General features: G+C 53.4%; 14 protein-coding genes across 14 annotated transcripts; 8 read left to right on the forward strand and 6 right to left on the reverse strand.

Moving 5' to 3' along the window:
- Positions 1–219: 219 nt before the first annotated feature.
- Positions 220–903, reverse strand: M409DRAFT_25181 (uncharacterized protein; the record flags this gene model as incomplete). Its single annotated transcript, XM_033807573.1, has 1 exon — positions 220–903. One exon carries the CDS (start codon positions 901–903, stop codon positions 220–222), a length of 684 nt encoding a protein of 227 aa, XP_033665191.1.
- Positions 904–1,602: 699 nt separating this feature from the next.
- On the forward strand, positions 1,603–2,277 carry M409DRAFT_56585 (uncharacterized protein; the record flags this gene model as incomplete). Its single annotated transcript, XM_033813338.1, has 2 exons — positions 1,603–1,748; positions 1,800–2,277. The coding sequence occupies 2 exons, from the start codon at positions 1,603–1,605 to the stop codon at positions 2,275–2,277; spliced, it is 624 nt and encodes a 207-aa protein (XP_033665192.1).
- A 466-nt stretch (positions 2,278–2,743) lies between these two features.
- Positions 2,744–3,556, reverse strand: M409DRAFT_25183 (uncharacterized protein; the record flags this gene model as incomplete). The annotated part of the gene is made up of 1 exon (XM_033807574.1): positions 2,744–3,556. The coding sequence occupies one exon, from the start codon at positions 3,554–3,556 to the stop codon at positions 2,744–2,746; it is 813 nt and encodes a 270-aa protein (XP_033665193.1).
- Positions 3,557–4,101: 545 nt separating this feature from the next.
- Positions 4,102–4,701, reverse strand: M409DRAFT_25184 (uncharacterized protein; the record flags this gene model as incomplete). The annotated part of the gene is made up of 1 exon (XM_033807575.1): positions 4,102–4,701. The coding sequence occupies one exon, from the start codon at positions 4,699–4,701 to the stop codon at positions 4,102–4,104; it is 600 nt and encodes a 199-aa protein (XP_033665194.1).
- A 525-nt stretch (positions 4,702–5,226) lies between these two features.
- On the reverse strand, positions 5,227–6,678 carry M409DRAFT_67856 (uncharacterized protein; the record flags this gene model as incomplete). The annotated part of the gene is made up of 1 exon (XM_033817586.1): positions 5,227–6,678. One exon carries the CDS (start codon positions 6,676–6,678, stop codon positions 5,227–5,229), a length of 1,452 nt encoding a protein of 483 aa, XP_033665195.1.
- A 1,473-nt stretch (positions 6,679–8,151) lies between these two features.
- On the reverse strand, positions 8,152–9,019 carry M409DRAFT_25186 (uncharacterized protein; the record flags this gene model as incomplete). The annotated part of the gene is made up of 2 exons (XM_033807576.1): positions 8,152–8,475; positions 8,525–9,019. 2 exons carry the CDS (start codon positions 9,017–9,019, stop codon positions 8,152–8,154), a joined length of 819 nt encoding a protein of 272 aa, XP_033665196.1.
- A 506-nt stretch (positions 9,020–9,525) lies between these two features.
- Positions 9,526–11,424, forward strand: M409DRAFT_56590 (uncharacterized protein; the record flags this gene model as incomplete). Its single annotated transcript, XM_033813339.1, has 3 exons — positions 9,526–9,734; positions 9,787–11,251; positions 11,311–11,424. The coding sequence occupies 3 exons, from the start codon at positions 9,526–9,528 to the stop codon at positions 11,422–11,424; spliced, it is 1,788 nt and encodes a 595-aa protein (XP_033665197.1).
- A 748-nt stretch (positions 11,425–12,172) lies between these two features.
- Positions 12,173–15,308, forward strand: M409DRAFT_25188 (uncharacterized protein; the record flags this gene model as incomplete). Its single annotated transcript, XM_033807577.1, has 2 exons — positions 12,173–12,523; positions 15,051–15,308. 2 exons carry the CDS (start codon positions 12,173–12,175, stop codon positions 15,306–15,308), a joined length of 609 nt encoding a protein of 202 aa, XP_033665198.1.
- A 51-nt stretch (positions 15,309–15,359) lies between these two features.
- M409DRAFT_56592 (uncharacterized protein) lies at positions 15,360–16,313 on the reverse strand (the record flags this gene model as incomplete). The annotated part of the gene is made up of 3 exons (XM_033813340.1): positions 15,360–15,895; positions 16,047–16,073; positions 16,235–16,313. 3 exons carry the CDS (start codon positions 16,311–16,313, stop codon positions 15,360–15,362), a joined length of 642 nt encoding a protein of 213 aa, XP_033665199.1.
- A 708-nt stretch (positions 16,314–17,021) lies between these two features.
- M409DRAFT_56593 (uncharacterized protein) lies at positions 17,022–17,462 on the forward strand (the record flags this gene model as incomplete). The annotated part of the gene is made up of 1 exon (XM_033813341.1): positions 17,022–17,462. The coding sequence occupies one exon, from the start codon at positions 17,022–17,024 to the stop codon at positions 17,460–17,462; it is 441 nt and encodes a 146-aa protein (XP_033665200.1).
- A 908-nt stretch (positions 17,463–18,370) lies between these two features.
- M409DRAFT_25191 (uncharacterized protein) lies at positions 18,371–19,405 on the forward strand (the record flags this gene model as incomplete). Its single annotated transcript, XM_033807578.1, has 2 exons — positions 18,371–19,300; positions 19,355–19,405. The coding sequence occupies 2 exons, from the start codon at positions 18,371–18,373 to the stop codon at positions 19,403–19,405; spliced, it is 981 nt and encodes a 326-aa protein (XP_033665201.1).
- Positions 19,406–20,039: 634 nt separating this feature from the next.
- Positions 20,040–20,936, forward strand: M409DRAFT_67859 (uncharacterized protein; the record flags this gene model as incomplete). The annotated part of the gene is made up of 2 exons (XM_033817587.1): positions 20,040–20,502; positions 20,677–20,936. 2 exons carry the CDS (start codon positions 20,040–20,042, stop codon positions 20,934–20,936), a joined length of 723 nt encoding a protein of 240 aa, XP_033665202.1.
- A 323-nt stretch (positions 20,937–21,259) lies between these two features.
- M409DRAFT_25193 (uncharacterized protein) lies at positions 21,260–21,814 on the forward strand (the record flags this gene model as incomplete). Its single annotated transcript, XM_033807579.1, has 1 exon — positions 21,260–21,814. The coding sequence occupies one exon, from the start codon at positions 21,260–21,262 to the stop codon at positions 21,812–21,814; it is 555 nt and encodes a 184-aa protein (XP_033665203.1).
- Positions 21,815–22,435: 621 nt separating this feature from the next.
- M409DRAFT_56596 (uncharacterized protein) lies at positions 22,436–23,358 on the forward strand (the record flags this gene model as incomplete). The annotated part of the gene is made up of 3 exons (XM_033813342.1): positions 22,436–22,717; positions 22,758–22,865; positions 22,918–23,358. The coding sequence occupies 3 exons, from the start codon at positions 22,436–22,438 to the stop codon at positions 23,356–23,358; spliced, it is 831 nt and encodes a 276-aa protein (XP_033665204.1).
- Positions 23,359–23,435: the final 77 nt, after the last annotated feature.

The following is a 23,435-nucleotide window of genomic DNA, read 5'->3' on the forward strand; positions in this document are numbered from 1 at the left end:
AGAATCTCAAGGTAAGTACGCACCTGCCGGTTGACGAATCAGAGAATGGTCAACCTTCACGGGGATAATTTTACAAGTGTGCCCCAGTCATTTGACCGCCTCGCGCCTTTGGCGACCTCCTGCCATTTCATCTCAAAGTCTGACATGTATTTCTCTTTAGATGACTAAACCACAGTATACAACGCTCGAACACCCCAACGACTTCCTTGCAAACTTCCCTCACTCCTCCAAAAACTCCACCTGCCTCTCAATCGCCTCCCTCTCACTAACAACCGAATTAATCCTCTCCTCACCAGGCCACCCTATAGCAATCCCACACAAAATCTTCCTCCCATCCGGCAGGTTGAACTCCCTCCTCAAAACTTCCGGATAACTAGTAACGCTAACCTGTAAACAACTCCCCAAACTTCTCGCACTTAGCAGCAAGATGAAATTTTGGATGAACAGTCCCACGGCCAGTGCATCGACTTCTTTCAATTCCTCGTCCATACTAATAACTCCCACGACCGGGGCTCCGAAGAACGAGTAATTCTTCATTCGGGCTTCTTGCCTGGCATCTCTCTTCTCTTCACCCATGACGTCGTATCCCTGTGCACCGTAAAGCTGTTGAACGAGATTGTCACGATGGTGCCTGAACTGCGCCGGCAGAGGATGTGCCAGAGGTATGGAGGTCTGAGATGCGTGGACCAATGCTTTCACAATGCGTTCTCGTGCTGGGCCTGTGGCGAGCGTCAGACGCCAGTTTTGGATGTTGGAGTTTGAGGCGGCGCCTCGCTGGGCGAGGAGGAGGCATTCCTGCAAGAGTGTTCTTGGGACGGGGTCGGGTCTGAAAGATCTTGTTGAATGTCGATTGCGAATGATGGAGTCGATGGATGGTTTATCTGCTGACGCCGGGGCAGCCATTCTCGGGTTCTTTTGTCCAGTCATTGAGGTTCCCCTGGATATGGGTCGCTGTTGCTGAATTAGACGGGCTGTCCTCTCAGTTCTGGATGTAGTGTTCACAGGTCGATCTTTATAGCAATTGCAAGCTCTATCAGTCAAGAAGTGAAGTCGCCAAAGCTCGAGATAGCTCTTCACACAGCTCAGCCGCTCTCGGCTATGGCTGACCGATTTCGCCCAGGTCCGACCGGCCGCAGGAGATCATGATTACAATGCCTGTTCGAGGACTGCATCATCGAAGTAGTGTCAGCATCGATTTGCAATGCCATAGTCATGTCGTGTCCGGCATGATTGGAGCCGGTACGCAGACGAGGCTGTGTGAGGATCAGAAACAGTAGGCCAAGGCTGGGGCTGTTCGTCCGTATTTCGTCCGATTAGAAATGTTCGTTGATTACTCTTCGTAGGCTCTTGGCTAGGTGTCCTATTGATGGGCACGCTTATAGAACAACACATGGCATACTTAGAGGCCTGACCCTAAACATACCAAATCATTCGGACGAAGCGTCCGCAATGCTCTAAAATACTGATGTTAGGGCCCAGTGGATGAAATTCCGTGCGTATTTGCTTGTTGTCGGCAGTGATTGAAGGTTGCAACTACATAGAAGGTAGTATGTAGTCGTAGGCACATCCTGGCTTGTTGCTCAACAACGGAATAGAAACATGATGGCGAAGACCACAAAGATGCTTAACAACAACGAGAACGACATCGGGCAAACAACACCACAAGACCCCATAAACGTCGACTCCTACCCAACCGCCCAAAAGCTCGTGGCTCGGACATGCGAGTTCCTCGCTGGGATCCAGAACTTGTACGCACTATCTCTGTTCTTACCGTCCACACAATGCTGATATACTCATAGGTCACCCGGAAAGCCCCTGGAAGAACATCTCAACACCAAATACGGACCCGGAACACCATACTTCGACGACTTCTCCACGCTCCTAAAACAAGGCTTCGCCGAAGGCTGGGTCGCCACGCACGAACTGGACCGGCCACGATTCCGCGCTCGCAAAATCATGAACCCCTGCTCTGAAACCCTCTGCTTCTCCCTCACAGCCGTCTACTTCGACTCCATCGAGATCATCGCCCCGAAAGATTCTCGCCATAAACACTCCTACGGGGAGATCAACTGCGTGATTCCCGTTGATGAAGGTTTCGAGTTGGAAGGCCTACCCGTAGGTGAGAAGTGGCAAGGAGCTGGATGGACGAGTCTGGCGGCTGGGACGCATCATATTCCGAGGGCGAGGGGTGGGAGGGGGCTTGTGTATTTCTTTCTGCCGAGTGGGAGGATGGTGTTGAGTGGTGATGTGGAGGAGGAGCAGGCGGGGAATATTTGACGGGAGGAGTGGGAAGAGTAGTACAGGTTAAAGGAAAAGGGGTTTCGTTCATGATTGTGTGTTGCGTGTGGCTAGGTCGAAAGCCTGTATGTTCCATCTCGGCCCGTGATTGTCTGCCTTCCGTCCTCGAAATACTGCAAGTTTCGTCAATTAAGATGTAAGCCAAGGGAAAGCTCTGAGTTACCTCAATTCTTCTCGCCAGGTTAACAATCTTTTCGAGTTTCTCGAAAATGGAGAGTGGCCGTAAGCTCCCGAGGTCGTGAGGAGGAGGGAGGCCGCTTGGTGGTTGATGTGCTTGTGTACAATATCCTGCGATCTCATAGATCTTGGCAAGCCGTTTCAGGTAGAGCTGCTGGGTAGGACTGTTGAACGGGGTGACTGGGGATGCTGATTGATTCTCATCCACTCGGTAGGATCGCTCTAGAAACTGATCATTCTGCTCCACAGAGAGGCCGCCACTCTGCAGCTACTCATGGAGAGTAACATTGACAAACTCTGCAAGTAGAGCCTTGCATCTAGCCGGAACCTCGTCACCTGGGATCGAAAGCTTGTTACCCTTGTCACACCGACGGTTGTTGTAGGCGAACGAGATCTTGTCGACCTGACGCCTTCGCTCCTCGACTGATGCGGAGAGATCGATGAATTGTGTCACGGCAGCAACGAGGCCGCTCTCATCGTCCCAGGGATGATAAACGTCGTCGCTCCGTTCGATGACAAGGTCGGTATCGAAAACTTCCACGGCCAGAGTTTTCAAGTTCTTCAAAACACGAAGGTCGCGCATGGTAGTGAAGAAGTTCGCTCGTTGGGGACCTGAGATGACCACATGGTGAAGATGCTGAATACCAGGGCTCACAGTGCTGCTCCGAAGGTTCACCATCGAGTCCAGAAAGAGATCAACAGCAATACAGTTGATGAAGAAGAATGTATTTTTGCCGTAGATGATCGGAAGAGCCTCGTTGTGGATCAGGCGACTGACACGAAGAACGGCAGGATCGAATTCCCCAAAGAGCCCTTCCCTACCATTTCCATAATCGGGGGCTTCGTTAGATGTCGCGAATGCCTTAGGTTTGCCGTTTCGCTTGCAGAGGAGACCAATCTTCAAGAGCTTGTGAACGAGGAGGTGTTCATACACCAGCTCCCTCAGCTCCGGTGGCAGTTTCAGGAAGGGAAAGTGCTTCTTGGTGAGGGGACGTGGTCGAGCCGTCGAGGCTGGAGATGATCGGTGAGAGGCAGGTGAGCGGCGTGCTGCCACAGTCTTTTGCTTGCTGTTGTTGTCCATGGTCACATCGCCGGTCGGATCTTTGGTGTGCTTGTACGGCGTGAGGGGCCGATATCGCGGCGGGTAGGGCAGATCCAGATGTGCAGTCGAGAAGAGTGGGTGGAGTTGTTGTTGTGTAAAAAACGTTCAGCGACACCGATAGCTTGCAGCTCATATATTGAGTGAAGTGACGGCAGTTTGCGCTTCACGTGGGACCATGGGGGCGAATTCGCATGTGAAGTTCGGGGTTGCCTCACGAGTACTGACGGGCTCTGCTGTTCTGTTTGAAGACGTGCGTGCGTGGGCACTGGGAGCGTCCACCCATGGCGACTCGTACTCTCCAACATTCCAGGGCGTCGGTCGCATATCGGATGTTGCAGCATGTCGTAGCGTAACACCCGACAATCGTCGCCATCCGTGAGATGAGCCCAGTCGAGAAAGACGCAGATATTGGGACAGAATCATTCATCAGCATCATCACCAGCCCAGTCAGACCTCACAGCACCACACCCATCGCCACTCCCCATCACCACCCTCCCCATCAAACCCCATCCCACTCCCACTCATCAAAACAAAACATCCGTCAAAAACCCACTCCCCCTCAAACTCCTCGTCTGATAACAAATCCACCCCTTCCTCCCCGTCCCATGCCCACCTTCTTCCTCTCCCAACCCCCTCTTCTCCCACTCCAAAATACTAACACTCTCCCTCCTCAGCCTAACCTCCCCCTTCCCCCCGGTAACCCCCAACACATTCGTCAACCAGACCGTCGCCCGCCTTCTTTCATTCCCCAGCCTAACACTACAATTCAGCACCTTACAAAACAACCCCGGGTTGTCGGCCATCCAGTCGCGGACGTGCGCGAGGTGCGTGTCGCGGTCGTGGGCGTGCTGCGCCGGGTGGTCGGGGAGTTCGGTCGTGGAGGTGAAGTCGGGCGCGAGGTGGGAGAGGGTGCTGGGCGTGAGGGTTTTGTGGTTGAGGATGTCGAAGGTGACGAGGGAGAGGTCGCGGAGGTCGGTCGCGAGGGCGAGGTCGAAGGGCGTGAGGGTGCCGGTGGGGGTGATGATGGCGGAGGGGGAGAGGGGGGGTGGGGTGAGGTTTGTTCTTGGGTGGGGAAGGGGGGGTTCTTCTGAGGAGGGGATGGGGAGTTTCTTCTTTTTGGGCATCTTGGTGATGTGGGTGGTCATCTGCGGCTGAGGTGGTTGTTGAGGTGAAGTGAATCCTTCGAGGTGGTGGCGTCGTTGCCCCTCGGTATCGCATTCGCATGTAAAGAGGATGTAGATGAAGATGGGATTACACCAATCCTGAGTCCTTCGAAGAAGGGGACAAATAGAGGATATCAGAGTAAGAGATGGAAGTCAAGCAGCAGATACATCATTGCTATTATTCAAGTATGTACACCACCCATACTAATGCTTCAACGGAAAGTACGTTTAAGGCACCATGGCTCGTTTCAGACCATTCATGCATGCTGACCCATATCTTCCCAATTGTACAATCGACATCCGAGAGAAGAATCGCCATGCCAAAACTCCATTGCTTCGATCGCCCAAAGCCCAAGAACGCTCAATACAAAACTTTTTGTCCGCTTTTTCGTCATCGTAAATGATCAGGCCGTAAAGTCACGCCTCGTCATATCATCAAATCGTAGCGTTCTGTGTCGCGATCATGTCTGCTGCCGTAGAAATCCATCACAACTGGATCCATCCCGCCTCAACCGCCCGCAAGTACTCATCCTCCCAAACTGCATCCCAGTTGTTGTGGTCGTCTTCCTTGCCATACACACCCGTCGTTCCATAGGGTCCCTTCGTGCTAGTCTGTCGTCCTTGAGGCCACTGGCCATTGCTTCTAATCTCGGCAAGGACGAAGTCGCCGTGGACGAGGTTCTTCTCTGGCTCGAAGATACATCCAGCGAAGAAGAGCTCCACGGAGAGTTTGTGGTGGACACGCTGACGAGCGGAGATGAGGTCGCGGGCTGCGGCGAAGACCTTGCGAAGTTTGGCGGCGCGGATTCCAGATGGAGTGTTGCTGTCGCAGCCGCAGAGATCGGTGGCTCTGACTTGACATTCACCGTTCCATTGCACTTCGGTGTTGCTGAAGAGGTCGGCGCACATGTAGGGGACAGAGATGGAGAGGTCGCGCATCTTAGGAAGAGAGGTGAGAAGCTCGCAGATGTGTTCGTTGGTCTCGAGGTGGCCGGGGTATGGATGGTAGAAGCCGTCGTCAGAGCGCGGAGAGTGCTCGAGAACCTGCAATGTGTCGTGAGAGGCTTTGACCAGCGCCAGCATGCCGGCGACAGAGATGGTGGAGAGGTTGGTGAAGTCGAGAGCTTCGAGGTTGGTAGCCGTGCGTGCCATGAGTTGGAGGTCTTCATCGCAGACAGGCTTGTGCAGGGTGTTGCCGAAGACCTTCAGGCGCTTCAAGGCGCTGAAGTCGACTCTTGGATCGGCCAGAGCGTTTGGCGAGTTATCTTTCTCGAGGGCATCGGCTTGATCCTTGGGAAGGCAGACAGCTTGCATCTCGAGGGACTGCAATGCAGAGCCGTGGCCAGTGTTGACATTCAGCAGATCGACCCAGTCTTCAGCAGTGCTTCGTCGCAGAACCGTCCATGGCACACTAAGGGATTGCAGCTCCGAGCACTCAGACACGATGGACAGGATCATCTCGTCCGTCTCGGCCGTGTAGTAGCCGTTGAACCACAGCCGCCGCACATGCTTGGTAAGATGTGGGTTGCTCGCGAACACTCGGTTGGTCTCCTTGAGAGTGCCAAAGGGGTCGCGGTAGACAGCCTGGCCGGAAGGATAGTCGATGAGTTCGTAGAGGCTCATCTTCCGACGAGTGTGAGACAAGTTGGCCCATCGCTCGCCCCCTCGCCACTTGCGCTCGAAGACTTGCTCTAGGTTATAGGAGAGGGCCCATTCATGCCATCGAGAGCAGGCTTGGCGGATGGATGAGGTGGCGTCCCATCGCAGGGACTCGGCCGTCACAGGGCCGCGGACATACTTCTGGAGTTTAGCACGCTCGAGAGGGAGAGGTGCCTGGCTGAGACCGTAGGTGTAGGTCTCGCCTTCCTGTTCGTTGGCCTTGGTGGCGAGCAGCAAAATGTCGGAGAGGATCTCGTGGGGCAAGTCGTTGATGTGCATACTAGGTGAGGTGAGGTGGAGATATGGTCGGCGTAGTGGTGAGTAGCGGCAGTAGCGTGGAGTGTGCGGGAAGTGTGAGAAAGCGAAATGGGTCAAAGAAAGAGCTCCGAGTGGTGGTAGATAAGAAAGGAGCAGCGGCGGCGAGTTCTTTGTCTGTTCTTAGTCTTTGCCCAGCATGTGACGGTGATGAGAGGAGCGGGCGGGCGTGGCGGCGAGGGAGCGGACATATGTATGAATCATATATGATGATGAACGCACCCGCAACCACTTGCTGCCCTTGTCACACACTATTTCCCCAGCTTTTTCTCTTACCCCAGATCCACTATTAGCCAACGTACCATTGCAGCAGAAAATTTCGTGATGGCCCGGACGACGCGCCAAGGCCAACGTGCTACTCCTTCGCCAGTCGCCACGCAGCCAATCGAGGGGGGATGTTAGTCAAGAGAACCTCCATCCAGCGCACGTCAAACCACTTGGAGCAGATGTTAGTCAAGAAATGCAGGACGGTTGTGCTGCTCTCGCCCTCCGAGCCAGGGGGCGTCCACCACGTGCCACGGTCGGGTCGTGATGCAAAGCTGACCCATTAGCTAAAATGGTCCAAAATGAGGGTAATGGAAACTGCTTCAAAAGCGGAGAGACGACGGGTCACATGGCCGTCTTGTTCTGCTGGTTACTTGGCCCGCCTTTGTCCGAAACACCGCCTGGACCACCGTGATGGTACGTCAAAGGAATCACACACTACGGCGATGGAATCCGATGAGAAATAATGGAGTATGGCGAACGAAAGAAGGCGTGTAAAGACGAGAGGTCGTCAGCAGACCTCTCTGCGTACGTTCAGGTACGGACGACAGCTGTTCCTCCCACTGCAACTCCTGCTGCGGGCACGGCAAAGCTTGCCCTTGGAGGTGACGCGACGCGGAAAGCCGACGACAACCGGTCACCACCGCAATTTTCTTCGCCTTTCTCCACGGGCCACACAACATCATGTGACGCGTGCACTGTCAGCATTCAACACATAATATATGAGCGATCGCGCCGTCCCCGGTCCAGATGGCGAGATTGATTTAGATGGGCTTGGCTTCGTACGGCAGAGGAGGACATGTGATGTCGGGTCACGTTTGATGAAGAACCGACTTGCTATCCGAGAGGCACCGGCTGACCATTACATTGCTCGCTCTGCGGAGTAAAGACAACTCCGACGTTGAGAGGATGGACTACACTTTGAACTCGTGGCGACACGTCAAGAATTTCACGGTGAGAATTCTTTGAGATCGTCAGCATTCCGCCCGCTGTCATGTGAAAGTGGCCACAGCGGTACAATTTCGAAACGTCTCCAGGGACAGCGTGCATTTCAGCATCCGTGGTATACATGTAGCAACTGCGAGGCCATCTCGAATGTTCCTCTCCAACGCCTGACGCACTCCCAAGACACCTCGCAAATGCATCGCTAAGTAACAGCACCAGCACTTCCATCTACTTCTTCGCCTTGTTCTTCTTGGCTGCGCCTTGAGCAATCCCCGGTCCACCACCCTCCACCAGCACGGCATCGTCGTCACTGCTCCCGCTCTTCTTAGCTGCAGCGATCGCGGCCTCGACAGCCTTGCTGGCATTTGACTCGTCTTCCAGCTCCTTCATGAAGTCGGACGAGATTCCCGCCCGCTTCTTATCCCACCATGCCTTCTCAGACTCGATCTGTGACTGCAGCTCGGCGATGCGCTCCTTGATGAGGCGGTTTTGGTTGATCTCGTTGGCGGATTGGAAGATGGTTTGGCCCCAGTTGGGTGCGAAGGCGTTGGCCTGGGCTGTGTTAGTCAAGCTCTCATCAAATTGTTCATATCGAACCCACTTCATTCACCACGTCCTTGACCTCCTCTTCCATCTCCTTTTCCGCGCGCAAGAACCTCTGCCACAGCTCATCTCCTACCGAGCCTCTTTGCAACAGCGTCTGCAACGCAGGCTTCGAACTCCTGAGCACCACAATCCTCTGAATATCTTCCACAGCCCTCCTCAACAGCGCCGCCTTCAACACCGAGTCAGGCACCTTGCTCAGCTTCTTCTCCCCTCCTTCACTCGCCTCTTGCGGATCGATGTGTAGCAGACTCAAGTAAATATCTCGTTGCCGGTGCGGCGGGAACCAGTTCTCTAACCTCGCGGCTTTTGTGATCTTGCGCTGGCGGTAGACGTGTGAGAATGTGTAGAGGGATCCGATCAGGATTGTGAGGTAGATGATTGGGAGGAGGAGGTTCGTCCAGAAGGGCTTCGGCGCGGCGTTGAATTGGAAGCCATCTGATGTGCCGTTGGTCGAGTTGGAGGAGGAGTTGAAGGTGGAGTTGTTATCCATGTTGAAATGCGCTCAAGGGGCGCTGGCTGAAAGGGACCAGCGCAGTCAATCTCGTATGAAACGTCCAGTCCAGGAGTGCTGTATAGTTTGAAAGCGGTGGTTGGTGAAGGGAACGTGGCCAAGGAGTGAGTGGTGCTGTCCTTCTCGTCACTGCTGCTGCCACATGTCCACATCTGACCTGAATGGAGCGACCCTGCGCGATCTAAGTTTGGGCGGCGGGACTCGGGAAGGCCCGCCGAGCTTATCTCACTTTAGCGCCTGACGTCGAGCTTCACAGTTCACCAAAGCTCGCCTCTGCGTTTGAGCACCAGCTTGCATAATCACCTCTGCCGCCTACACCAACACCTCATTCTCCATCAACACCGCTCCTGCATGGCCCTCCGACACCTCCTCCGATAAACCATCACCCCGACTCTCCCCCTACCGCCGCCCCTCCACCTCACCGCTCCCCGCCGCCCACCCATCACAGAGCAAACCACCCACCTCCACGCACGTGCTTCGTCGCCATGATACTCCGCTTCCAGAGCCGTATTGGCCAGTTCCGCCTCACCGTCGACGCGGACCAGGAGATTGCCACCATCCTGCCCGACGTTCTCGAGAAGCTCCCCAAGGATGTCATCCCCGCCTCCGTCACCATCTCCCCGAAGCCCCACGGCGCCGAAGTCCGACCCATCGAGGCACTTAGGAACGTCCCGTTCAGTCGGATAGGCCTGACGTGAGTGTTTGGACGATGAAGATGGGGGTAAATATACTGATATTGGGTGCAGACATGGGACTATGGTCTTCCTTGACTACAAGCAGGACACACCACACTCCAATGGACACTCAGCGGCTGCCAACAAGCTCAGTGGCAAGGAGGTCACACCAGCAGAAGATCAGTCGAGCGTCGCGATACCCAAGGCACCCGAACTCGTCAAGAACCCATGGGAGACGGTCAAGCAGTCAACACTCGACGACCGGTTAGACAGTCAGGATGGCAAGATTGTGCGGAAGAAGGATGAGAAGCTGTGCAGACATGGGCCCAAGGGCATGTGCGAGTATTGTTCGCCACTCGAGCCATACGACCAGAGCTATATGGAAGAGAAGAAGATCAAACACATGTCCTACCACGCGTACCTCCGCAAGGTCAACCAGGGCAAGAACAAGTACGAATCTGGCAGCTCTTACATGCCTCCCTTGAGCGAGCCATACTACCGCGTCAACCCAAACTGCCCCTCGGGGCATCGCCCATTCCCTGCCGAGATCTGCACCAAGTGCCAGCCGTCTGCCATCTCCCTACAACCGCAAGAGTACCGAATGGTGGATCACGTGGAGTTTGAGACGTTCGAGATTGTTGACAAGTTCCTCAACTTCTGGCGGCAAGGTGGTGCGCAGCGGATAGGCTTCCTCTACGGTCATTACGAGCAGTATGAAGAGGTACCTCTGGGAACCAAAGCGGTCGTTCAAGCCATCTACGAACCACCTCAAGTCGATGAGGTAGACGGTGTCACGCTGAGTGATTGGGAGAACGAGGCGGCAATAGACAAGCTGGCAGAAGAGGCAGGCATGCAGCGAGTCGGTGTCATCGTCACAGACCTCCTTAGGCCGGACGATCCTGAGCAAGGCAACGCCGTCTGCAAGCGCCACATCGATTCCTACTTCCTCGCATCCCTCGAAATCTGCTTCGCTTCTCGGTATCAAGCCAAGTACCCACGGCCCTCGAAATGGAGCGAGACTGGAAAGTTCGGCAGCAACTTTGTGACGTGTGTTGTATCTGGCGACGACACGGGCAACATCGCAATCTCTGCATACCAAGCATCCAACGCGGCAGTCGAAATGGTCCGCGCAGAGATCGTTGAGCCATCTGCTCAGCCGGAAGTCATGCTGGTGCAGGATGAAGAGGAAGAGAACGCAGCTCTTGGTCGCAAGCGCTACATCCCCGAAGTCTTCTACCGTCGAATCAACGAGTACGGCGCCAACGTACAAGAAAACGCCAAGCCTGCATTTCCCGTCGAATACCTCCTCGTCACCCTCACACACGGCTTCCCGAACCAGACGAATCCCAAGTTCATTACCAACGCCTTCGCCATCGAGAACCGAGATGCCCTTGGAGAGCTACAAGAACCGAGAGATCTGCAGAAGCAGCTCAGAGCTGGCGCCAACCGTGTCGCGCTCGACACTCCACAGGGTGTCATTGCTGTATCCGACTTCCACTTGCTCTGCTTCGTGCAGCACCTGGGGATCTTGAGCGACGTAAGTTTCGCCGTCACCCGCTCTAGTACTCATGCTAACAAGTTCATCTTCATCAACAGGACGAGCTGAAGCTACTCTGCAAAGTCGCCATCACACATGACGCTTCTCTGGGCGCCACGCTCATGCATTCATCAGGTTGGGCCACTCTCGAGACGATCCTCTCACAGATGTAGCATATACACCCTGTGTAACTACCTCCTCTGGTCTCGTCGGCTTTCTGTTGGACTGACGAAAACTGACATCCCTTTCTTGCATACAGGTTGGCTTACGATGATGACGATTCTGGAGGACTACAAGGATAGACCCGTTAAGCGCGGCAGCGATGCTCAAAGCATGAACTTGGCCAAGAGGATGAAGGGCGTCAACTTGGGCAATGGGATGATGAATGGACTTGGATGAGGTGATGAACTTGGGTACTTAGGGATGGGGATGTATCGAGTACTATGCATTGGGCAGGACGTGTAGCTCGTTCAGAAGAAGCTTAACACTGGCTTGTTGCGTTATAGCGTCATGAAAAGCGTCTTGCGTGCTTTGCTCCACGCGGCCATGAAAGCAGGAGATCTTCAGCACTATTCAATTCTGATTTTCAATGTTGCTCTATCCCGATCGGTGGCGACGGCTTCCTAGAAGACTGAATGTGCTCGTTGGAGGCGTATATAAGCTCAAAGCTTTCGGGGAGTAGTAGTGTGGTGGACGGCGGGAGTTCCAAGCATGTGATTGCCAAGCTGCAGCTGGAGCCGCCGCGCCAGCTTCGAAGTTGGCTTCCACAAACAAACACTAATCTCTTCCAAAGCATTTCCCAGCCAACAAGAACTCCTTCTCCCTACAGCTTGAAAACTACAGTTCAACCAACACCGAACTCAACCTGCGCCTCCACGCAACCACAACAAACAAGCGCCAGCCCCAACCTTCGCCGAAACCATGTCCTCTACAAACGACCTCGACAGCACCCGCCCACTCCTCCCCTCGATCAACCCCCACCACAATCCTCAACCCCGCACCCACCTCTCCGCCCTCGCCGCCCCCTTCGCCGCCAACAGCATGACCCTCCGCGAGATCTTCGAAGCGCTCACGTTCGCGGCGCTGGTCAATCTCGTCGCTCTTATTCGTGGTGGAGTTCTGGGGATGCTTGTTTTGTTGGTGGGGGGTGGGAGGGATGGTGAGGCCGGCGGTGATTTTGGGAAGGCAGGTTGTGGGGGTTGTGAGGGAGGGGAGGGGAAGGGGAGGGCGCGTAAGGGGGAGGGAGGGCTTGAGTGGTTTTTGGGTAACAGGGTAGGATGTGGCCTTGGACTTGTCTGCTGGCGTGATTCGATGTGGTGTTTGTTGGTTTGAGCGAGGGTTTTGGGAAGGAAGACGTCAGGGGAATGAAGATTGAAACGCGGATAGCAGACGTAATGTCGCTCTACTTGAAGCCATTATGCCTTCTAGGGAGAAAGGCGGGTTTTACGGGAAGGCTTCCCAACAGGTCTTCACCAGGCAATGGAAATGGGAGATGACACACCTGGCAAGTAGCGCAAGTTTCCAAAGAAGGCATGACGAGAGTCTTCAAACGCGTAGATAGTATTTAAGGCTTTGCAGCTCGTTCAAATACCTTTACCCATCTGCACCTTTCTTCAGAAGACGGCTGGAAAAGCTAGCAATTCGGTCAGGACGAGGGGATGACGCTTCCATACATGCGTGGTCGGGGGTGCCGCCGAAGGTGGGCTGTTAGGTATGACCATCATGTGTCTTGGTTTAGGGATTGCGCTGGAGCCGGCGCAGGTACTGAGGAAGGTCGTCAAGGACAGAAAATCCAAAAAGAGAATTAACTAATGTAATCCATCTAGAATGCACTTCAATCACCACATCAGCAAATACTGGTGTGGGAGGGACACGCAGCTGACAAAATTCTAGAAAACCCATGGCACAGTCGCAAAGCGTTTGACTTGTATACGGGTTCGAATCCGGCGGACACACACATTAAAAAGTAAAATTCACGAAAGTGGTTTTCTCTAGAACTCTTCGAAAGGGTTCTAGTTCTTTTGCCTTTTTTTTTCTCGCCCGGGTAGTTCTGGATGCGGAGTCTCTGTCGCAGGAGATTTAGTGAGGAACAGCAAGGGAGGAAGATATGATTTTGGAAGATCGATGCTTGGACGGGAGTTGCGTGAAATTTAGGCGCTTCTCGCAACGTACAAAACTTCCAAGGTTGGGATCAATAGATAAGTTCACGAGATGATATGTACAAGATCTACAGGTCCTTTGAAAAAGAAGTTGATATCAAGTGCTCTTTTGTCCTCTTCAACAAGTCGCTCATCGTCTTATACCTTAAATTCTTTCAATGTATATCCTTAGTATGAGTTGAGCTTCAGCGCAAATCAGCAAGGCGGCGGCCTCGATGACTGAGTGAAGTTGCTGGACATGTGATGGTCGTGGCCCAAGCTTTTAGCTCGCCCTTTCTAGACTGCTCTTCTTCTCTTCACCACGTCGAGTCACATCAACAGCCAGCTCTCATCTCTCAACACCAGCAACAACCCACCCGCTCGGCCTCATCCAACCAACACCAAACCAAGACACCGCCCTCATCAATTGACTGCTGCCCCTGAACCGCAATGGCAAGCAACTCCAACCCCCCCGCTCTTCCAAACACGTATCTCGACCTTCCCCCACCACCTTACAGCATCTACCCTCATCCAGGCCACCGGTCCTCTCAAGAGCAATCCGTCGCTACCCAACACCCACCACCGACGCGTGTCATACAGCCTCTCAATCGCTACGACGAGACACAATCCAGAGTCTCACCGGCTGGAATTGACTCCGCGGGTCTACTATGTCGAGCTTCTCGAGCGGCGGTATCTGCAGTTCTACGCCAAACACCCGCTCCAGACCAGCCGCCACGCGATTCCCACCACAATGACGGCCACGGCGCGTCTGGCGCCGGCCACATCCAAGACACCACTCGTCACACTCTACCGTACTGTCAAGCGAGATGGCTTGGTTGTATCATTCACACCTGTGCGCAAGGCCTCTTCCTGGGCATGTTATGCTTTGGTGCCGCCATCGGGTTCTACGCCGGCTTCTTTCTCGGCGTGATGTTCGGTCTCTTTGCCGTTCTCTGGATTACATGTTTCAGGTGGCATGTCACAAATTGAGGCCTGGGATTCTCTGTGGTGGCAATCTTTGGAGCCGGGAAGCAGGTTGCAGGTCCGTGAGGGGATTCGATGGAGGACAGATGAAACAAGGGTCTCTGCTATATGACTCCCATTTCTCTGTCGCGGCAATGAAACACACAAAGAGACAAAGACATTCGGATGAGGAAGGAAATGGGCAAGATTCGTCGCGTTCGCTGGGTGAGCAGAAACAATCTGCAGCTGCGGAGGCTCTGTTGCAGCGCGAGGCTTGAGACCATGGAATGCCTTGCTGTTTGAAGAAGGGAACTTGGACATCGCAGTATTGCGTCAAAAAGAACGGGCACTTTGGTTCTTTTTGGCACATGTGGTGCTCCACGTACTATTGAAATTGCCACATCCCCGTATGAGCACAGAGTTTCGAGAAACATTTCCCACTGCTCGTGCAAAGACGTGAACGAAGACCATCTCTCTCATCCCGGCCTAGATATGTATCGACAACTGCTGCCTAAACTTATTGCGTGACTCGCGGAATGAGTGAAGAATTAGATCTTCATGTGACTGCCAAGCTTGGACCCCCGAAGGCGCCCCTCGAAGCGCGTTTGCCAGCTTGCACTTCCACGTTCTCTTTTCTTGTGCATCAACACTCCAAACACAACTCATCCGCAAGATCTGCCAGCCTACATCTCTCCAAGGCAACCCTCTCGACGCCGATCGCGGACTCCGTCTGCTTCGCGATGGATCCTCCAACCTCGGCATCCATAAGCCTCACGCAGCGAGCCAAGATCTGGTTCATTGCCACTCTCTTCACCACCTTTATCAAGATCACTGGCATCTTCAAGGGCACCGGCGATGATACCCTTGATTCCTGCGTGATCTCAGTTCTCACCGCCATCGCCATCGCCGTCTACAGCTCCAGACACACCTACTTCATCTCTTTGCTCGCCTTATGAGTCTCGACATCAACTGCAATACGCAAAAGCACCACGATCGCCATCACCCAACTATACACGGCAAGCGACATGATCTCCTCCATTGACTCGTCCGTCAACTTCAAGTGGCTTTTCCGGATCGCGGCCGCCTTCCACGCCGGTGTCTTCTGTCTCTGCTGCGCATTTGGCACCTTGAGGAACGGGGGCTACGAACTCATCGACGCTGCGTTCTACATCATGGTGGGAGACTTGCTGCTTGGGACGGCAGCTACAGAGTGCTGGGCATGGCTCTGGGACGAAGACACCGTCCTCAACTGGGCTCTGAGCATTGGAATATTCTTCGCAGGTGGCGTCATCTGTCTCTGCTTTGGTTTGGATGGCCTCAATCACGACGTTACGGCTTCGGGAGGTCTCGATCGCATTGAAGCAGCATTCTACGTGGTGGTGGGCGCCTGCTTGATTGCGACTGCGGTGGAAGCGTTTGGACAGTGGATGCGGGAGTAGGAGGTCTTGAGGAAGTTGGAGAGGGCTTTGGACAGGCCTGAAGAGGAAGAGGAGCATTGAGCATCCAGCGCGGAGGCTCTCGTGGGTCACGGCATTCTGAGGTTCTGCCGAGTCAGGAGCATGAGATACTTCACAACACGACTACGCCAGGGAGGATCCAGAGACTGGTATTCCTGGGTACACGATATCTAAGTCTTGGAGGCTGAAGAGGTGAAAGCTCGGAGTTTGGGGTGGAGAACGGGCCAACTAGACTACCTGCCGCGGCGTCGATACGTCGATGTCCTGTGGATCGATATCAGAGCAAAGACTGAAGGAATGGTCTTACAAGTTATGAGGGGGAAGCCTTCTGAGATAATTGGATATGACGGGAGTCGACGCACTTCCAAAAGTAACCCTTTGTTCCTTCCGATAGTGCTCTTCCTTTGTCCCCCTTCAACGCCTACGAGACAAATGACCCTTTGCAGTTTGAACTTTCTGACATCGTGGTGGATGTCGAACCTCAGCTGCAGGATTGTACTTCATCTTGGCCACTGCTCATGAAGATCTTTAGCTCTTATCTCCGTAGAAGCATGCAGTCTACGAGAACCAGATAAGGGAGAGTTGATCTCTTAGCGTTTGTATCAATGTCGACGTGAGTGTTTGCCTCTATATTCTGGACCATGAGGAGGCTGAGGCACAGGGATAATATTCGCAATAACGAGTATGAGCTGAAAACGAAACGCTGATTTTCTGCTCAAGTATTGTCAGCAAGAGAGTCACCCAATATTATTCTTTTCCAGAGTGGAGAGTTTGCTCTGTTGCAGCGTGGCCTTGTTCCGCTGCGACGGTACGAGTGTAAACGCCCTCTTGGTCGCCTTTAAGCGATAATTTTTCTGACTACAATGTGAAGGGTTCTTTGTCCAACTCACCGGACGACTTCCAGGAGACCTCGGTGGATGCTTTGTTCCGCGAGTCCCAATACTACGCGAGGCTTTCAAATTGAATCCATTGTTCTCTACATTCTTGGACCCGTGAGTAGAAAGATTGCAAGACTATGTGGTATCTCTGTGCGGCAAAATGAACGCATATTGGCACTCGAGCCGCAATGCTATTCAACAGTAACACACAACCCATTGCGCATGCGAGTGAATGTAATCCCGACGACAACACATTGTCAACATCAGTACATAAATACCGCTCAAGGCTCGAAAGTCTCTCCATCTCCAGACCAACCCTAACAAGAACGACAACATGCCACTTTCACCATCGCGCAACATGACTCCACCGCCATCATACCACAGCATCCTGCCACCAAGCTACCACACACTCTACCCACCCGACTCAACGCTGCCCACATACTCTGCATCGACAGACTTTGTTCAGGGCCCTTCTATCCCACGATCCAACTCAGCTCGCTGCCTTCACCTGCTCAGCGCGGTCTCGGCATTCTTCTTCTACATCTGCGCTCTCGTTCTTCTCGCATCGAGATACAGCGCGTACCTTGTCTACGCTCAAAACAGCGAGGACTTCGCCTCACAGGTCCCGGACTTGCTCGTCTCGGGACTGATTGTGGTCGTTGGCCTCGCGGTTCTGATCTGCTTTGGCATCCATCGCAGCCTGCAGAAGATCTATGCCATGATGACTGAGCCTGGCCAGGTGACCGAGGAGGAGACTTTGATGACGGAAGTCTAGGGTCGACGATAGAGAATGGGGATCTTGGATGAGCTGCCGTAGGTCAAGAGGGGGAGGTTATGAGGCAGATAGTCTCAAATTTCGTAAACAAAATCAATGACAATGTCCGCAAATTAAAAGTAAATTTCAAATTTTTCCCCACTTTCATGAATGAGTCGTACGGGACACAAGACTCTAGAAGTAGAATGAAAGTAGGCCTGCGAATGACCCGAGGTTTCATCACTTCTTCTAGGGGAGTAGTACGGTGTTTGAGTGTCGACCAGGCTAATATCCCCGCGTACGGCTGAGATTTACATGCCAATGTCCTGCGCTGTTGACACCTCTTCTGCTAAAGCTATCAGTGGGAATGAAGATAGCCAACATAAGCCTGAAATGCTGTGACAAAGATTTCCACGCATCTGGTCAATCATTCTTCGAAGCTCGTCTGCCTCCATTCGCAAATACGAAGCTATCCTGTACTTGAAGCTTACAAGGCTGTCCCATTTAGGTCATGACCAGTCGCGGACAGGATGCAAGGATCGGCGTCCCCGGTGTCACTGATTTGGTATCTCAATCACTGGAGATTGGAGACAGAAAACTTGCCAGCTCGGCGTGTCCGTCCGACCATTGCATCATTGGTCAATTGTACGACGATACTTGTTGTTGAACCCATGACCTAATAAGCTTCGTCTCACGTAAGACTAGAGCAGATCAAGGATTCGACCTCGGTCAGAAGCTGGACCAACACAAATCCCGAACTTCCGCAACCTACTAATTCTTTGGGTGAACGATTAGATGATCTGGGTCTCCAAAAGCTTTTGAAGCCAAGACAATCTGCATTTCTCGTTGTTCGCTGTGAGCCGGCATCTTGAGGAGCTCAATCTCTTGAGATCGCAGCCCCGCTCGAGCCCACAGACCACGCACGCAACATGAGTTCTGACCATCCTCTGCAGCTCGAGCAGCAGCTTTCAGTCGTACCGACGGATGGGAAAGATTCCTACACAGGGCGCTATGAAGCCTGGGGACACAATGGAGTCCCTCATCTCATGGGCTCTGTCGTGATGGGTCAGGCTGCGCTAGCAGCCTACGAGACTGTGCCACAAAACTTCTCCCTACACTCAGTGCATTCTCGATTCCTGGGCGCTGGCATGAAGAGCGTGCCGATTCAATATGAAGTGCAACGAGTTACGACAACGTCGAGATCTGCATGCCGTGTCGTCCAAGCGAAGCAGAAAGGAGTCGTCAAAGTCATGAACACATTCAACTTTACCGGACCAGCGCCTGAGGACCGGACTCCTCAAATCTTCGACCATGTTCCCAAGCCTTCAAGCGAGACGCTAGCAGCAGCCTCCACGCCGACCGACCTAGGACTGGATGACGGCCACGCAGGCCTGTACGGCGTCATCGCAAAAAAGCCAAAGGGCTGGCCAGCGAACACGGCATATCCTGCGATCAGCAACATCAGACTCAGTGTCTCGGACGACGAAGAGATATCTCAAAGAAAATACCGCATCAAATTCCGAACACTCTTCCCAAACACAACCTCAAAAGCGCAACTGGTCGCCACACGCTTCTTCTCCGACTTCTACACGCTGGACACGCCACTGACGGTACAAGACATCGACTTCGGGTTTCGACCAATCGGTGACAGGTCCAGTTCGCCAAAACTCAACCCAACGAAAATAAAGGTATTGAGTACGCTCAGTCATACCCTGCACTTTTGCGTGACCGAGGGTTTCGATGTCCACGAAGGGATACTCATGGAGTGCGTAACGAAGTGGGCGAAGGGCAGGAGGGCAGCAATCGGGATTACGATATGGGACACTAGGGGGAAGCTGATAGCGACTGGAGAGCAAGAGGTATATTGGCAGTCATTCCCTGGAGCTTCTGAATCGTTACTGACTAGATGTTAGGGTTACTTTGTCTTCAATGAAACTCCAAAGGTGGAGAGTAGTAAGATTTAGACAAGGGCAGAATTATCGGCATGACGTTTTGGAGACCATCCTCCGGGGAAGTGGAAGAAAAAACGGCGAGCCTTGACTGCAAATCAAGGGCGAGAGGTCTGTCGTCTTTGAATGCTCACTGCCAGTCCAGTGGAGAAGAGAGTTTACGTATCCTACAGGTCATCGAATCGTCTCACCGTAGACTTTTTTGGACTGTTTGACTATTATAGATTACAGAGTACTAGTATGAGGATCATGAATATTCTTTGTGTTAATAGGGCCAGCTTACACTCTTGCAGCCTGCCTAAGATGTCAGCCGGGGCAAGACGTACATAGAGATGGAAGAGACTTGAGTAGACCGATATGAGAGACGTTTCTGGGAAGTGAAGATCACTGAAAAGACGAAATCTCCATGAAGGCAACAGAAGGTGCTGAGCCAGCGATGCTCCGAGCATGCCGATCGCTCATGAGGCAGCCAACTAGCGTCAAGTCAGTGAATGAATGTTTATCTCAAGCAGCCTCGGCCCTCTCAAAACTACGCTAATCTCGATGCGAACCCTTTGGCAGAGCTCTTTCTATTCCCTCTTCGTCAAACAAACAGACCGCCTGCACCAACAAATGCTGCAAACAACAACAACCTCTTCAACGCCGCAAAATGAAGACAGCAAGCGATGGCGACAATGTGGCGGTCCTGATTGATGGAGACAATATCTCGTTCAGAAATATTGCTGGCCTGATGGCGGAAGTGGCCAACTACGGAACGGCAAGTGTGAAGAGAATCTACGGTGACTGGACAAATCCGCAGATGAGAGGCTGGAGGGAGTGTCTGCTCGAGCATTCAATCGTGCCTATTCAGCAATTTGCATACACGACTGGCAAGAACGCTACAGACGGAGCGATGATCATTGACGCCATGGATCTCCTCTACACCGGCCGCTTTTCCAGCTTTTGCATCGTGTCAAGCGACAGCGACTTCACCCGTCTTGCTGCACGAATCCGTGAACAAGGAGTTTCTGTCTACGGCTTCGGGAACAGAAGCAACTCGCACAGAGCTTTGATTGCAGCTTGCAACGAGTCCATCTATCTGGATGCTCTGTCTGTGCAAACAGATGAGCCGAGTGAGCCTGTGGCATTGCCGTCTGTAACGCCCCAGAAGCCGTCCTCGCATTTCACGCCTGCCATACCGGACAGATCTCTCCCCATACGACAGGTTTCGCCAACAAGGTCCAAGATACCTCCTCATTATCAGCCAACTGCACTACCCCTGCCTGCTCCGGCCTCTGCACGAATAGAGCCTGGCCCGAGACCACTCGACAAGGCAGCACTAGACGGCATCCGAAAAGCAATCCGCAGCAGCAAGATCTACGAAAGCGACTTCGTAAATCTCACAGATGTTGGTACCCATCTCATCAAGCTTTCGCCGGACCTGAATGCTCGCAATTACGGATATTTGAAGACTAAGAATTTCATGGAGGCTTCTGGGATTGTTGAGATCAAGATGAAGACTAGAGAGCCTGCTCCGCCGATTACTTTGGTTCGCCTTCGAGAGTAGGAAACGGAGGTTGCTTGATCATGGGCAATGCACTTGTGTTTACCTCAAGCGTGACCAGCTCTTCGACCTCACCCGACTGCGCTCGGAGTGGCTTGGGTCGGGCCCACCTGATGCGAAAGAGTGATTCCTGAGAGCGCCACAAGGACGACAGCAAATGTTCTAGCAACGACAGGTGACTGGCGCCAACAACACGCCCCAACACTCGAAAGAATGAGCTGCAGTGGATGCACTCCTCACCACACCTCACACCAAACTACCATTCTCTTCCTACCGAAACCAACTAAGCACCAACCCACGACACCATCACCCCGACCAACGACACCATGACCTCGACCAACAACACCATAGCTTCAACCAACGACATCATGGCCTCTCAAGCAAAGTCCGAGACAACTATCCCAACCAACGAAAAGCCCCAGCCTCGATCCGGCCTCACACTAAGTCACTACATTGTCCTTGCCCTCCTAGTCCTCTTCTCCTTCGTCCCCTACACATACCAATACTTCAGAGACCGCGGACGCCAATCGCCTCTGGAAATGACGGAAAAGCAGAATGCAAAAGCTATACAGTTCCTGGTCATGACCACCGTCGGCACGGGCTTCTACCTAGTACTTTGGTCGGCATATCCGGAACATCGGATTTTCAATCTTGCACGACGGGACCTCTACGACCGATGCCGCATGATTTACGATGTCTCGAAAATTCTTCTCATCCTCACCGGCCTTCGTATCGCCACGGTCAACAAGAAGTCGTTCCTTTTCTGTTGCGAGGAGAAGGTCCACGTTGGAGTGTACGATTATGTTGCTTTGGCTGTTGCTTGTGGTGCCTATGCGGCTGTGATTTTCGCGAAGCGGCTTGGTCTTGAGGAGGGAGCGTAAACGTGGACACGGAGTGATGCTGGTATATGATGGCGTGGAAAGGATATCCATCTCCACGGTCGCTTGTGATAGTGGGCTAGTGCGAGAGTCGAGCACACAGGCAGCGACATCATTCACTTCGTGACCAGGTCTTGCTTATCGGCGTTGTCACTTTCGGGCACCTGTAGCTTAACAGCGAGCATGAAACGGGTGTTGTTGATTTTCCTTGATGTCTCATCCTAGCTCTCAAGAACATCGTGCCTTCGAGATTGACTCTGTATATGCCGCCCAACACAAATCTCACAAATCAGTCTGACACAGAAATCGCTTAATTATATCGGCCAGAGAACATCATAAAGCAAGGTCCATGTTCGTCGTGTACTGAGGCGAAAGGCGGTATATACAAGCTCCAACCACACGCCAACTTTCACATGAAGAATTCCCTCTTTGGGCAATTTCGTTAGCGCGTACACCAACTCTCTCGCCGTTTGCAACCGCTTGCTTCACTGGCAGACCCTGCCGCCTAGAGGACACGTTCCATTAAATTCTGTCGGCTTCTTGTTTTGCTTTCCAAAACTGCGGCTTCGCTTCCTTGCTTGCTTCTTCATCAACCACCACACACTGCTCCCGCATCACACAGCCATGGACAACCAAGCACAGCGTCTGCGAGACCTGCGCGAGGAGAAGAGATTCACCGAAGAGCTGATGGACATGGCGCAGAACGAGGACGAGCGCCGCGAACGTCTGCTGGAGCTGGAGTCGGTCATGCAGCAGATCAATGCGATCCAGAACGGCGGTGCAGATGCCAGTCGCTCTCAGGTAACGTACTCGACCACATACGGTGGTGTAGCACAAGCTAATGGTATCTTGAACAGACGCCCTTCGACGCCTCCCCCACTCCGACTCCCACCAGCACGTCGCAGAGTACGTCTAGCTACCAGCAGCCATACGTGAGCACCCCGAGCCCGCCGCGCAGCAGCACTTTTACGGCGGTGTCCCGAACCCAGGCGCGACCAACAGTACCCCAAGTAGCGGACAAGCTTCGTCCCAGGGTGGCCATCAGCAGAGCCCAGTAAGTCTTCCACCAGAGCCTCATCTCGAGCCCCAACTGACCTTTCCCACAGACCCCCTCGACGCCCAGCGGAACTTCTCGCAAAGTCCCCACGACCTACACCGGCGCCACTCCGACCAAGTTGGACCAATTCAAGCGTATCGATACCGACGTCGTGCTGTACGGCTTGATCGTACGTGACCAAGAGACAGGTCGCACGCTCGAGCTCGAGTGCCCGATCTGCCACGGTAACTGCGGTCGGTCGACGAAAAAGGGCTCGAGCAACGGATTCCGGGTGCTCAACGGCCTTCGGGGGCTCAAGATACACATCGAGAAAGCCCACCGGCCGGCATTCGAGGTCACCGCGGAGTATATGACGACAGCAGGCTTGCGGCATGAGATGACGGCGGAGGATACCCAGCAGCTCGCAGCCAAGCGCTACGAGGTTGACTGTCGGCCTGTCACGACGGCAACCTACCCACAGCCCGCGCTCGGTCGTCAGGTGCCGACTTGATGTGATCGCTTGTTCCAACAACGGAAACCCAGCGCCATCTCATCGAAGTCTTGGATTGGCTGTGGTCTTACTTTGAG

The sequence above is a fragment of the Zasmidium cellare genome (assembly GCF_010093935.1).
Source record: "Zasmidium cellare ATCC 36951 unplaced genomic scaffold M409scaffold_26, whole genome shotgun sequence".
Taxonomy (NCBI): Eukaryota; Fungi; Ascomycota; class Dothideomycetes; order Mycosphaerellales; family Mycosphaerellaceae; genus Zasmidium; species Zasmidium cellare.